Below are 13972 nucleotides of genomic sequence, written 5' to 3' on the forward strand. Positions count from 1 at the left end.
GGATCCCAAGACAACTGGTGGGAGCATGAGGAAATATTTTGGGGATTATTGAAGTGCTTTGTATCTTATTAGCATGGTGGCTACATGATTATATACATTTGTTAAAACTCACTGAATTACCACCTAAAATAGGTGCATATTATTGTGTGTGAATTATACGTCAATGAAATTTAAGAATCAACAAATAAAAAACAAAAATCCCACTAAATAATATTTCATAGAAGGTAGAAGATCCAAAAAATACTTTAGGGTTAAAAATAAATACATAAATAAAATACTTTGGGCATTGTTTTAGTGAAGTAAATTATATAGGATGGGCATTTTACTTTGGTTATTTTAATTATCTTAGAATTTAAAATAAAATTGTTGCATATCATAGCATTATGTAATAGAGCATCTGTCTGGTAATGATTACAAATGTTGTGAACTGGTCTACATAATAATGAAAAAGAAGACAGAAATACCTAAAAGAAATAACTTCAAATTATTTTGAAGTAAATGACATTTGGGGCACCTGGGTGGCTCAGATCATGATCTCAGGATTGTGAGATTGAACCCTGTGTTGGGCCCCAGGCTGGAGCCTGCTTGGGATTCTCTCTCCCCTGCCCCTTCCTGCCCCTGGAGGAAAAAAAAAAAAAAAAAAAAAAGTGGTAAATGACATTTAACTTTAAACAACTCTTTTTAAGTGGTCAATATTTAATTTAGGTTTTTATTGCTAACTTGTATCTTTCTAATATGGTAGCCCTTGGTTATCTAATATGGCTTTCTAATATGATAACTGCATGTGAATTTTGACTAAAATGCTGAATTTTTAGCTTTATTTAAATTGTAAACATTGATGTTTGATTCAGTTAATGGTAAACCTTCTCATATGTTTGGAACAGTGTTAGTATATGAACCTACTTTTTCATCTGTCATTATAATGAAATCTAAATACAGATTAAATTTTTTTTTTTAAGATTTTTTTTTTTTAGAAAGAACGAGCAGGGTTAAGGGAAGAGGGAGAGAAATCCTCAAGCATACTCCCCACTGAGCTCGGAGCCTGACTGGGGGCTGGGTCCTAGGACCCTGAGATCATGACCTGAACCAAAATCAAGAGTCAGCTGCTTAATCAACTGAGCCACCCATACTCCCTGAGATTAAATATTTTCAATGAAAATTTAGCATCTGAATTGAGATGCTCCATAAATACAAAATTCATAATGAATTTTGAAAACTTAGAACAATAAAAAACTTAAAATATTTCATTAATGATTTTTATATTGATTAGCTATTGAAGTGATAATATCTTGGATGTATTGGGTACATAGAATATTTTATTAATAGAATATTTTATTAAAATTAATTTCATGTTTCTTTTAACTTCTTTAACATGACTCCTGTTAAATTGAAATATGTGGCTTGCATTATATTTCTGTTGGAGAGCCATCTTTTTAAATTTTTTTTTTTAATTTATTTATTTGTTAGAGAGCAAGCGAGCACAGGCAGACAGAGTGGTAGGCAGAGGCAGAGGGAGAAGCAGGCTCCCCGCGGAGCAAGGAGCCCGATGTGGGACTCGATCCCAGGACGCTGGGATTATGACCTGAGCCGAAGGCAGCTGCTTAACCAACTGAGCCACCCAGGCGTCCCCGAAGAACCATCTTTAAACCATTTTTTAAAATTTTTAATTTTTTTATTAACATATAATGTATTATTAGCCCCAGGTGTACAGGTCTGTGAATGGCCAGGATTACACACTTCACAGCACTCACCATATAAACCATTATTATTGTTATTAAACTGATAGTGTCTTTAAGAGTCATAATTTCCTCATATAAATTACTGTATAGCAAATTAGGGTCTTATCGGTTTATCTTACTCTTTTTTTTTTTTTAAGATTTTATTTATTTATTTATTTGACAGAGAGAGAGAGAGATCACAAGTAGGCAGAGAGGCAGGCAGAGAGAGAGGGGGAAGCAGGCTCCCTGCTGAGCCGAGAGCCCGATGCGGGGCTCGATCCCAGGACCCTGGGATCATGACCTGAGCTGAAAGCAGAGGCTTAACCCACTGAGCCACCCAGGCACCCCGGTTTATCTTACTCTTGTTGCTCAAGTAATAAGAGATAAATAAACCCCACAAAAACTTTAGTCATTTCCTTCAACATCTTTTTATATTTTTGAGTTGTACATTATTATTAACCTATCACCCAAACCAGATTATATAATGTTACTCTCATGACAGAAATTAGCAAAAATGAGCAATCTCAAAAAATTCAAGAAGTATATATGGAAAAACCGTATGTGATTGTCATCATTTATGAGAAAGCTATGCTGAAATGCAGATCATGAAAACTCTTCTATGAAATTATCTTTACCTATAAAGAGAATTTTTTTTAAAATATTTTATTTATTTGACAGAGATCACAAGTAGGCAGAGAGGCAGGCAGAGAGAGAGGGGGAGGCAGGCTCCCCGCTGAGCAGAGAGTCCAATTCGGGGCTCAATCCCAGGACCCTGGGATCATGACCTGAGCCGAAGGCAGAGGTTTTAACCCACTGAACCACCCAGGTGCCCCTAAAGTGACTTTTTTAAGATAACTTCCATTTTTATATGGTAAAGAGCAGGGAAAAAAAAATCTATGAAATAAAATAAAAATATTTTGCTCAGTAAATGGTTCGAAGGATTTCAGAGAATATGAGGGCCAGGTTAGAAAAAAGATGATTTTGTTAGAAAAAAGATGATTTAGGTCTACTGACATTTTATTAATGATATTCTTAACACTAATGTTGACAGCTTTAATGAGATTGCCAGTTGTTCAGTCTTTGAAGGTGTTACTGTGAGACAGCAAATCAGGTGACTGAGACAGAGGGCCAACTTGGGACAGGGCTGGCAGAAATATGTAACCTGAGGCCGTCTAACTGGTCTCCATGGTCACCAGGTTCAGAAGCACCCCAAAGTCTGAGAACCAGGAGATTTTTAGGGCAAATATAAAAATGCCTGAGGTATCCACTGTTATGTATATAGAGCAGAGATGAAAAAAATACAGCTTAGCCTCTATGGCCAGATACAATAATGAGCTAACAATGCCCGTGGGCTCTGTGCAGAAATGTTCTGCCCTCCTCCTGCCCAGCAATGTTGGGGCAAAGTTTCAGTGCCAGAGGCAAGATGTAGAATGTGCACATACTGTATCTATTGCTGGAGTGAGCCGTTAGTTGACAAGGATACATGGGGAAAACTGTTAGCGAATTGGTACATTTAACCCTACAATGTCAGATTGTTAACAAAGTCTGTTGTTCTAGTTACTACTCGTGTAAATTAAAGCATTGCCCTTGATTATTGATACAAATCAAGTATTTGGGGAATTCAGACGTACAATGACAACTTTTTTTTTAATGGCTAAAAAAGACATTTCTTAAGAAAAATGCCTTTTTGAAAATATGGAATGAACTCAGATATAAGTGAATTTGCTCTTTGGCCTTCCCCAGTGCAGACTGCCCATCTTACTTGTAACATAAAAATTCTTAGGAATATAATGCCAGTTAGTCTCGATACTACTTTTGAGTTACCCCTAGAGTAGTGCCTATGGGACACTTAGAAGATAGAATGCAGTCTTTAATTAGGGCAAGCTCCATTTCTTTTTCAAAAACATTACCATTTGTTTAGCAAAAATAAATTTTAATCAAATGCTTAAATAATTTTTATTCCTGGAACAGGTTCCTTTCTCTCTGGGCTTGATTTTTAATGAAAATAATTTCCAATATTTAATTTTTCCCTTAAAAAGAAAAAAAAAAGTCACCTTTCCATTGGACGTTTCTACTCCTAACCACTTATTTTTAAGTCTTAACAGAAACAACTGATGTGAACTTACTCCCTTACTTTTAGGCTCTTGAGTTCCCGAGTCTTTAGAATCTGGGAAACATTTTAAAGCACTGTATCTGGTTCAAGAACATTTTGGGGTGATTTTGTGCATGAACAGACAAACAAGTAATTAAATGACAAAAGCAGCATCTTGTATCTTACGCTATAAGAATAATTTTCTATCTGGAGCCATTTTCTCCTTGAATTAACCTTTTGTTTTTGTCTGCAAACCCTGAAATGTGATCTGGTTTAATTATTTTTTGACTCGTTAGCGCGCTGCTGGTCGTGCAGAAGGTTTATCCACGTGTCACAACTAATGAAGGTTTCAAAACTCTCCATAAATCTGTGAAACATCTGCTGTACACTCTGGACTCCCCAGCTCAAGGTATTGTACTTCCGTCTTACTGTATTCAATTATGTGACACGAAGCCTGTTAGGAATATAAAGCGGAGTGCCACCGAACCAATCATTTATAGATGATACCATTCTTGGGTAGGCAAATATGCCTGGACTAAATCTGGATCTCTAGCTAATCAAAGAAAGGAAGAAATGGCTGAAAAAGAGGCTGTGAGTTTCTAGAATGTTTATATTTAGGTGAAAATGATTTCTCTTAGCTTGTAAAACTATGTTTATACTTGGTATGTAAAATAAATATCGGGACCAAGCCTCAACAAATAGATTATACCACTTTTTGGAACAAAAACCTACACTGAATTGCAGGGTTTTTACCCTCATTTCCGAATTTTGGCTTTTTAATCAGGATGAAATTTTCATTGGTAAAAATGTATCCCTCGGGGTGCCTGGGTGGCTCAGTGTATTCAAGCCTCTACCTTCGGCTCAGGTCGTGATCCCAGGGTCTTGGGATCGAGCCCCGCATCGGGCTCTCTGCTCAGCAGGGACCCTGCTTCCCTTCCTCTCTCTCTCTGCCTGCCTCTCTGCCTGCTTGTGATCTCTGTTAAATAAATAAATAAAATCTTAAAATGTATCCCTCAACCAGCAATCTTGAAAATACATGATGCACATTAGTGTTTGAATATATTGGTATAAATCTGCTGTCATTCCCAGTAAGTTAAGCTATTGCATGTTGCTAGTGAGTCATATCATGTCACCTTTGCATGGATGCAATAGCATTACATACCGCCTGCATGGACATACACAGATCTATACACACAGACACATACACACAAAAATTTAGGGCCATTAAGAATAAGTCTCTACTTTCAAGTACCAGGTAAAATGTGTGGTTAGCATTTCCTCTCCAGAATGAGTTTAAAATTATGTTTTCTCAGCTGAGTTTGTCTGTCAGCTTTCAAATATGTGGATTTTATCTTTAGATTACAAAGTAAGAATTCTGAGAGCATCAGGTCACAAGCTGATTGTTCATTATACTCTTGCTCATTAAACTGTTAGTTTTCATGTGGATACAAGTTTGGATAGGCTTTGAAGAATTCTCATTGGATGGTCTGACATACCATTGCAAACCAATTTCTGTGAGGCTAGAGCATTTTTTATATCTACAATTACAGAATTAATGACTAGGTTGCAAGATTGATTGTTGTTAAATTTAATGGTCCTGACAAACATTGGGAAAAAATGCTTGCTCTTAAAAAAAAAAAAGTCGTCCAGGCCAGAAAACCAGACTGTACTAACAAACACTAATTATATCCTCTGTATTTTTTTTATTTGCATTTTGAAGACTTGAGAACTTCGAGTTTCTTCCTACCACTCTTTTTCTTTTCATCTTCAGACTCACACCTTAAAATTATATAAAATAAAGGGATAAAGTTAAAAAAAATTCTTACAAAGGACAAAAGCCCATCAGTGGTCTGCTTAGAAGCCAGAGAAGTAAGCAGCACTTCTAATTAACTGAGGCTTCAAAACACTTTCCCTGGCAAACAGTACAACTCAGTTTTCAATATTTAAAATGGCCATGTCTCATGTCTGTGTGTATGCTAATGATTTTGGCATGTATCAAAACATGTCTTTGGATGGTCAAGTTGACCAGGAAAGACATTCAAAGACACGTGTTGCTGTTTATAAAATTTGAGGGACTTGCAGTCATTTTTAAAAATTTCCTACACTTGTGACTTCATCCATCTGAAGATTAATACAGTAGCATTAAAGTCAGTTCCTGAAAGTCATTAGCCCCAAATCCCTACTTGCTTTGGTGGAAATTTTTTGGTCTTTGAAAAATTCTTCTAGGTATTTCTAGGAATTCTTTAGCAAACTAAAACTTACTGAAGGCTAAAACAGTGACCTTAGTTCAACAATGCGGGGTCTCTAGCCCCAGGAACAGATACCTGCCATGTTTCCAAGGCCAGCTGGTGCTTAGTCTTCAGGGCTTTTAGCAGTATTGAGAAAACAGCATACTTCTCCTTTGGCTTTGTGCCAAGTTAAGCAGGAGTGGGGTGGTGTCTCACAGTATAGTTGCCTGGGCTCTCTCTAATGTGTGACAGGGTTCAGATAGCTTTGAATGTCTCATACCACTCTTTCAAAGAAGGAAAATAAGAAGTAGTACTTTTTGTGTCAATGCTAAGTGCTTTACTATCTTAAGTCACTTTCTTCATGAAAATAAGTCTATGAGATAGAAATATTACTCTGTTTTACAGACAAAGAAACTGAGGAATAGGGAGGCTGGGCACTTCACCTATGTTAGCCACCCAGCAAGTGACAGAACTAAGATTAGAACCTGGATCTGTCTGTCCCCAAAGCCAGTTGCCTTGAACTCTTTGCCAGATGACCTTACTCACATTTACTTCCTGGGACACATACATACCTGATTCCAAGATAATTCATGTGGTCATGCAAGTACCCGCCATCATCAGACCTCAGAACGGCTCCCACTTTCAGCCACTCTATAGTTTGACTCATCGTGACAGATTCCTTCCCATATAAGTTTTTCTTCAACCATCCCCCATTCCTTTCTACACTTTGATTCCTGCCGACCTTTCCTGTCCTCTCTATCTGAGATTGAACACACTTTAAGATTTCTTTAGGTGACTCCTCAGCAACCATGACAGTATAGGAACTCTAATAAAGAGGAAGAAGATTGTCTCCTAATATCCTATGTTAGGGATCGAAAACTCAGCTCTGCCCCAGTCAGGATCCCTGCCTCAGTTAATATGCTTTAGTATTTCTTTGTAAACACTGAATTTTGAGAACAGAGATTATCTTTGTGACTCATTGAAGTTTGCTCTTTTGCAAAGTAGTAAATTATATGAAATTACTTCTTTAAATGGAAAGCCATCCTTACTGATGAAGAGGTTATCTGTGCACTAGATTTCTTTCTGTTTTAAATATGCCTAATCCTACAAATAAAAAAGAAGTAAAATCTTATTTTTTAACAATCCGTAAAGCTTTCCACTTCATAAAGCCTATTTAGTACATTATTTCTTCCAAGGTATTTTATAGTCCAGAGGGAAAAATGGCCAGGTCCCTACTCATTGTCAAGTTACAAAGTTAATTTCTTTTAGTTACTCATTTTAATTGCTTGATGAGGAAGAAAAACTCCATAACCATTTAGTATACAAAGGCCAATAAACCTTCTCAGCATTACATAAGAATTCAAGGAGAGCAAGATTTGATCTTGGAAAAATGGTTTATATACTTTTACATTGGAAATGTATGAATCTCAACAGAACTCTATCCTTGATTCTTCTAAATAAGCATGCCAACAAACAATAGGTATTACCATTATTAATTAGGTTTATTTTTTCTGGGTATCTTCATTCTTGGTTCTTTAACTCACTGATGCATTGCTACCTCTAGAGTAATAAAATTCAGCTGCATCTTGAGCAGAGCACAGGAAAACTCTGCTCTGCTGAACAGGAAAACTGAAAAAGCCCCTGTGCCAGGTACTAGGAATGGTGCAAACATGACTCACACACAGCTGATACAGAGGTGGACGAGGAGGTCTTTCATTTAGTGATAGTCTCTTTTACACACATACTAATTTAAATAAACTCATTGATCAGCACCAGAAAAGTATGGATGATTGCATAGTTTTGCAGTAGGACCTTTATGGAAAGCCTTTAAAACACACTTAGTAGGGACAATTGGAGAACTCTTAATGCCAGTAATAAACTATCCTATTGAAAGAAATTAGATCAGTGTTAAAAATACCAGCACTGAGGGACGCCTGGGTGGCTCAGTTGGTTAAGCGGCTGCCTTCGGCTCAGGTCATGATCCCGGGGTCTTGGGATGGAGTCCCGCATCGGGCTCCTTGCTCAGCGGGGAGCCTGTTTCTCCCTCTGCCTCTGCCTGCCTCTCTGTCTGCCTGTGCTCACTCTCTCTGACAAATGAATAAATAAAAAATTAAAAAAAAAAAAATACCAGCACTGAAATATACTGGATTATAAGGAATAAGTAGTGTCTCAAGAGGAGCCTGCAAGAATTGATCCCATTTCCCTAAAGGGCTGAATGAAAGCTTTGGATTTACGGTTTTTATTTATGCAGTAGCCATTAAAGTACTCTCATGTTCAGTTTTTCATGTGAATACTGTTGCACACTTATTTTTTTATGATACAGTGTTATGTGGCAAGCTGAATCAGCAACCTATTTAACTTCGAGGGGCAATTCACAGTGTTGAATTAGACCTTCCCATATGGTTTCCATTAGTTAGCGATTGCCTTCCACACTTTGAAACTTCGTATTATTTGAGACCACTAAGAACGGTTCTGTTAATACGAGCCAATTTGCATTCACAGCTGCATTCAGTTGAAATCAGTGACTGCTTTTTGAAAGATGGAAAATATAGATTTGTGATAGCAGATGTTTCCTAAGGCTACGTTCTTGACAACTGAAGGCAAAAAAATCCAGTGACCTGGAAGACTGAAAATTGGGCCTCATTTGTTTAACAAATCATGTGGTAGACAATCTGTATTATAGTATTCAAGAGTCATCTGTGCATACAGGTCTTAGGATAAAATAATGTAATGTTTGACAGAGAATTTCTTAGAAATGTATGTGCTTGACCATTGAAGTTATTCTGATTCACAGGCACCTATTCCCTATAGATATTCTGAATGTTTCCAACAAAAAGAGCATAGATATCTTTTGTAATATCTTTTGCAGAAAAATTCTGCAGATTATTCTGCATTTCCTTCCCATTTATTTACCTGTGGTGATTTTTGCTACAAAAAATAAATCCTTGAAGCAAATATGTTAAGCGCTTACTTACATAAATGTCATTTCTGTAGGTGGCTCTGATAATGTGACGCATGTGTGGCATGAGGAAGATGGGCAGAGACTGTCCCCAAGCAGCTTGGCTGCACAGTAAGTCTTTCTTTGTTGTTTGTTTCTACACTAGTAGGTAACTTGTCTGAATAAGCAATCAACACAATTTATCAATTTATATAATTCATTTATCAGTTTGTAAGACTTTGAAATCGAAAAATCCACTATTGACTGACCAAGAAAGGCACATAGCTCAAAAGTAGTAAAGTTGAAACTTATTTTTTCATATTATCCAGGGACATTTCTGGAGACTGCAACATGAGCTTCTCTTTTTCCGTTGTCATATCGTATGTAACTAGATCCATTGTGTCCTGTCTGGATGGTTATTTTATGTCTCTGAGGAAAATCTAGGTGGAGGTCGAATTTCCAACTTTTTTAAGGTCTTTCATTATGAAACTTGTATAAGCATCCAATTTTTCACATTACGACTTATTTTATTTTTTAAAAATCACAGTATTTCTTATGCCAGTCAATATAATACAAAATTTGTTTGCTTCTGTGGCATTTGCATAGGTAAAATTGTTTATATGTAATTTAACTTTGGACTCTTATTGGGGCATGTAAATATGTTGTCCTAGAAATAGGCAGTGGAAATGACAGCAGCAGCGTTGACTTCTAAAGACCATTAATGTGAGCAGGGCTCTGAAGTAACTGTACTAGTCAAGGTGGGGAATGAGTGCGGGCACCTGTGGAAGCTGACTGAAGGAAATTCCTGTAACTCAAGGCAAATTTAGAGACTAGATGGGCTGTTATGTAAACATTGTTTAGGCCCGATAAAGTATACTATTGACGTTTTTTTATTTCAGTCCCAAAGGATGAATTTCTGTGCTAATGGAAATTTGTACAAATAAAAGCAAATAGTAGGACTTATTTTTAGCCTTTTTTTTTTTCTGAAATAGGATCTATGCAGGTGTTTATATACTTTCTATTGTTTGATGAGAAGTTCCAACTCTGGATAAATTCTAGGCAAATTCCATAAACAGCCACCTTGTATGTCTGCTCTCACATTTCTCCTCCCCTAAGGTGGCTGAACCAGGTGCTCTTTCCAGAACAATCAAGCAACCTTGTACAATTTCTCCCTAGCTAGGATGCCGTGTTCCAGAAAGTTGGGGCATTTATCCACATTCCTTATAGAGCTATCAAAAATACTTAAAAACAAATAAACAAAAAAAACCTTTCTATTGAAACAACTGTATGCTTATTGTTGAAACCAGGTACCTTTTTATCAGAGCCTTGAGACATCCATAGCATTGATAACACTAGCACTTCAGACCACAAATTCCACAAACAGTGTACTTGCTGGCAGCTAGCTGACAGTTTATTAGAAAGAATTCAATACTTTTAAGATGGTTCTTGTTGAGATTGATGAAATTAAGGGATTTTTTATCTTTGGAGATCCTTTCCATTCCCATTTTAAAATAGTCACAGAGTGGCAATATTTGGCATAAAAAAAAGGAATTTTTTGGTCTAGAATTTTCTAAAGAAGGCTGCTTAAAAATATTTTCCCCTCATTGCTCTTCTCTCTTCTTATTTTTGTCCTAAGGTTATTATTTGTATTATTCTGATGGTATATGTGTGCACACTCACACATGGACACACACGTAAGCTCATCCTTCATTGCAAACATTCTTGGAAAATAATAGGATTATATACAAAAGATACATAAATAGTTTAAAAGAATAATTAGATGTTTATGCTAAAGCAGTGGCACGTAATACGGAATCTTAATTTTCAGAGTATATTAAATGTAATCACCAAAATCTTGACAATCAAATGTTCTTCCTGAAGCTAAGAGAATGGCTTAGACAATATTTCAAGGTCATTTTTAGTGCAACATTCTTCTGCTTCTATTTTAAGCTTGAAAATTTGCCATGAGAATCCCTTGTGTTATTCCACATAGGTTAGATCTGTATTTCCGTATTGTGCACTATACCAGGATGCAAATGGTTCTGTGCTATAGTAACAACAACACATGGAAATGGTTACTTTTTTTTTTTTTTTTAGTGTGGAAGCTGTCAATTGTATTTATTTATTTTTATTTTTTTAAAGATTTTATTTATTCGTGAGAGAGAGAAAGAGCAGAGTGAGAGAGAGCACAAGTGGGGTATGGGGCAGAGGGAGAAGCAGACTCCCCGCTGAGTAGGGAGTCCCACTCGAGGCTCAATCCCAGCACCCTAAGATCATGACCTGAGCCGAAGGTGGACGCTTAACCCACTGAGCCACCCAGGCGCCCCTAGCAATTGTCTTTAAATGAAGGTCAGCTATCTGGCCAATTGACTCTGCTCTGACTGCCATGTTAGAGACTTCTCTTGCTGTAGATTGTTTTTTTTCTTCAAAGTTCTTCAAGGATCCTGTGATATTAACCCATATTTTAAATACCCCTTAGGGTATTTAAAATGCTTTGACATTAATGTGAACATTTTCCTACATGTTTACTTAGCTATACCAGGATAAGTCTCTTTCCTTAGTATTTGAATAAAATCTAAGTTAAAAATCTGACAGAACTAGTTAATTTATATATTGTGCAGTTTGATTCAAAGTAGATGATCCCCAAATCAGTTATTGACATTTATGCTATCTCTCCTGTCCGTGATATTCAGTCATAGACACTAAGGGAAGGTGTTACAAAATAAAGAGATGCAGCCTCATAGTTGAAGTGACAGGGCACGCACAACACACATGTATTTACTCACTCATAATGATGCCTCAGAAATCCTAGACTGTATCTCATATGCCAGTCAGGCTGAAGGGAGACCTGAAGGTGGTTAATTTGGAAACACTGAATTGGTTGCTTAAAGAAAAGGAAGGAACTTTTCATTATTCAATTACATTCCACTAGTTTTTAAAGTCACAATTAAATAAATTTAAATTTATTTGAAGAATGTTACAGATGGGGGTGCCTGGGTGGCTCAGTGGGTTAAGCCACTGCCTTCGGCTCAGGTCATGATCTCAGGGTCCTGGAATCGAGCCCCGCATCGGGCTCTCTGCTCAGAGGGGAGCCTGCTTCCCCCTCTCCCTCTGCCTGCCTTTCTAACTACTTGTGATCTGTCTCTGTCAGATAAATAAAATCTTTAAAAAAAAAATGTTATAGGTGGAAGGGATGAGCAGGTCTTTCAGCCCCCTACATCTCATTTTACAGGGGAAGGAACTGAGGCCCAGAGGGGTTTTCGGATTTAGAGGAGACAAAAGAAAAAGAAAAGAAAAACATACAAGACTCATAGGTTATACTTACATTGAAAAATTATTCATCATTTAAAAAAAGGAAAAATTATTCATTGTTTATCTGAAATTCATTTTTTTAAAGATTTTATTTATTTGACAGAGAGATAGAGAGCCCAAGTAGGCAGAGCGGCAGGCAGAGGGAGAGGGAGAAGCAGGCTCCCCGCTGGGCAGGGAGCCCGACGTGGGATTTGATCCCAGGACCCTGGGATCATGACCTGAGCTGAAGGCAGCTGCTGAACCAACTGAGCCATCCAGGCAGATTTAACTGGGAGTCCTGTATTTCATCTGGCTACCTTAGCCCCATAATTTTTTTTCTTTCATATGAATGTGCCTAGAAATAATATTATGATCACTTATGACTGGGTATTATAATAAATCTAAAGATAATTCCCATGGAGAAGTAAGCGCTCAGAGGATGCAGAGCGAGTGTGCCCTTTAGGCCAGATGGAGGAAGATGTTCTACTTCACAGTTTTAATGCCCACATCAGCCAGTGCCAAACAACCAGGGACTTAAATGATCCCAACAAAATAGCTTTATTCTCTTTTTATATGACTCAGTTTATATATTCTTTTCTAATTCTGTAGGCTCCTACTACTGGAAAGCTTCGAAGATGCTGTCTTAAATATATCAGCAGATAGTCCTTACATTCCTTACTTGGCATGTGTGAGAAATGTCACTGACAATTTGGCCAGGGGATCACAAGGTAATACTCTTCTCACTACTCAAAATACTGCTTAGGGTTCTGATTCTGTTTTAAGACATTTGCTTAAAAAATAAAGAGAAGGGTTTTTAAAAGATTTTAGCTTCCATATGCATGAGTTTCAGTTTGGTAATTTGATATATGAAGGTAATATTAATTGTGATATTATATTATTACTTCTGTTACTGCTGCTGGTACTTCTGGTCACCTGGAGAAACTTTAATGTGCAATGACCGTGTAACAGAAAATATGATAATGACCACCCAGACAAACTTGCCAAGTTCCTGGAATTATTAGTAGTTCATATAACCCTTCATGGCATTTTCAGTGTCCCTAATAATCTTATATATCAAGAAATAATGAAGAATGAGCAGGTGTAAATTATTTATAAACAAAGGATTTTTGTGTGGCAGACTGTTTTTACTTCCATCCTTACACGCCTTATTTTCAATTTTCTGCCTTCATGGACAGTCATTAAGATGGCATTTAATCAGATGTCTCTTTTCCTTTTTCAAGAGAAAATCTTGATTTTCTCACCTTTTCCAAAGGGTCTACACTCACTTTGCCCACACCAAAATAATTTCTTGAGACTTAATGGCAAGAAATGGCACAACAAATATTTAAGCATGGTGTCTGTTTACTAGGCATGAATTAATCAAGGTTGGAAGGGCGTATATGTGTCACAGTGATTATGCAGTCTAGTCTCCCCCAAACACTTCACCTTAACAGTATATTCAAAAGTCAGAAATAAAAGCAGATTCAGTTCACGAAGAGCCAAAAGTGCATAGTAACTTTGCTAGAAATATTTTTGTCTCTAAGCAGAATATCTATGAATATTTTTAAAATAATGAACTCTGTAGTCTCCATGGTTCAAGGAAAGGTTAAATTTTCACTTGTCTTATATTTAGATTGAACTAGGCCATTATCTTAGGAAAACCTTGGCAGTAAATTAGGATAAAGGTGTTTTTCAAATGGGCTTC

At 36.9% G+C, this 13972-nt stretch overlaps 1 protein-coding gene across 1 annotated transcript in view; it reads left to right on the forward strand.

Moving 5' to 3' along the window:
- The window catches only part of ABCA12 (ATP binding cassette subfamily A member 12), a 169507-nt gene that overhangs the window by 73961 nt on the left and 81574 nt on the right, over positions 1 to 13972 (forward strand). The window contains exons 8-10 of the mRNA XM_080799565.1: positions 4107 to 4219; positions 9033 to 9108; positions 12877 to 12995. Of these exons, the coding sequence (XP_080655691.1) occupies positions 4107 to 4219; positions 9033 to 9108; positions 12877 to 12995 (308 nt within the window). The remainder of the gene's footprint in view (positions 1 to 4106; positions 4220 to 9032; positions 9109 to 12876; positions 12996 to 13972) is intronic.

This window comes from Martes martes, assembly GCF_963455335.1.
Source record: "Martes martes genome assembly, chromosome: 3".
In the NCBI taxonomy this organism is placed as follows: domain Eukaryota; kingdom Metazoa; phylum Chordata; class Mammalia; order Carnivora; family Mustelidae; genus Martes; species Martes martes.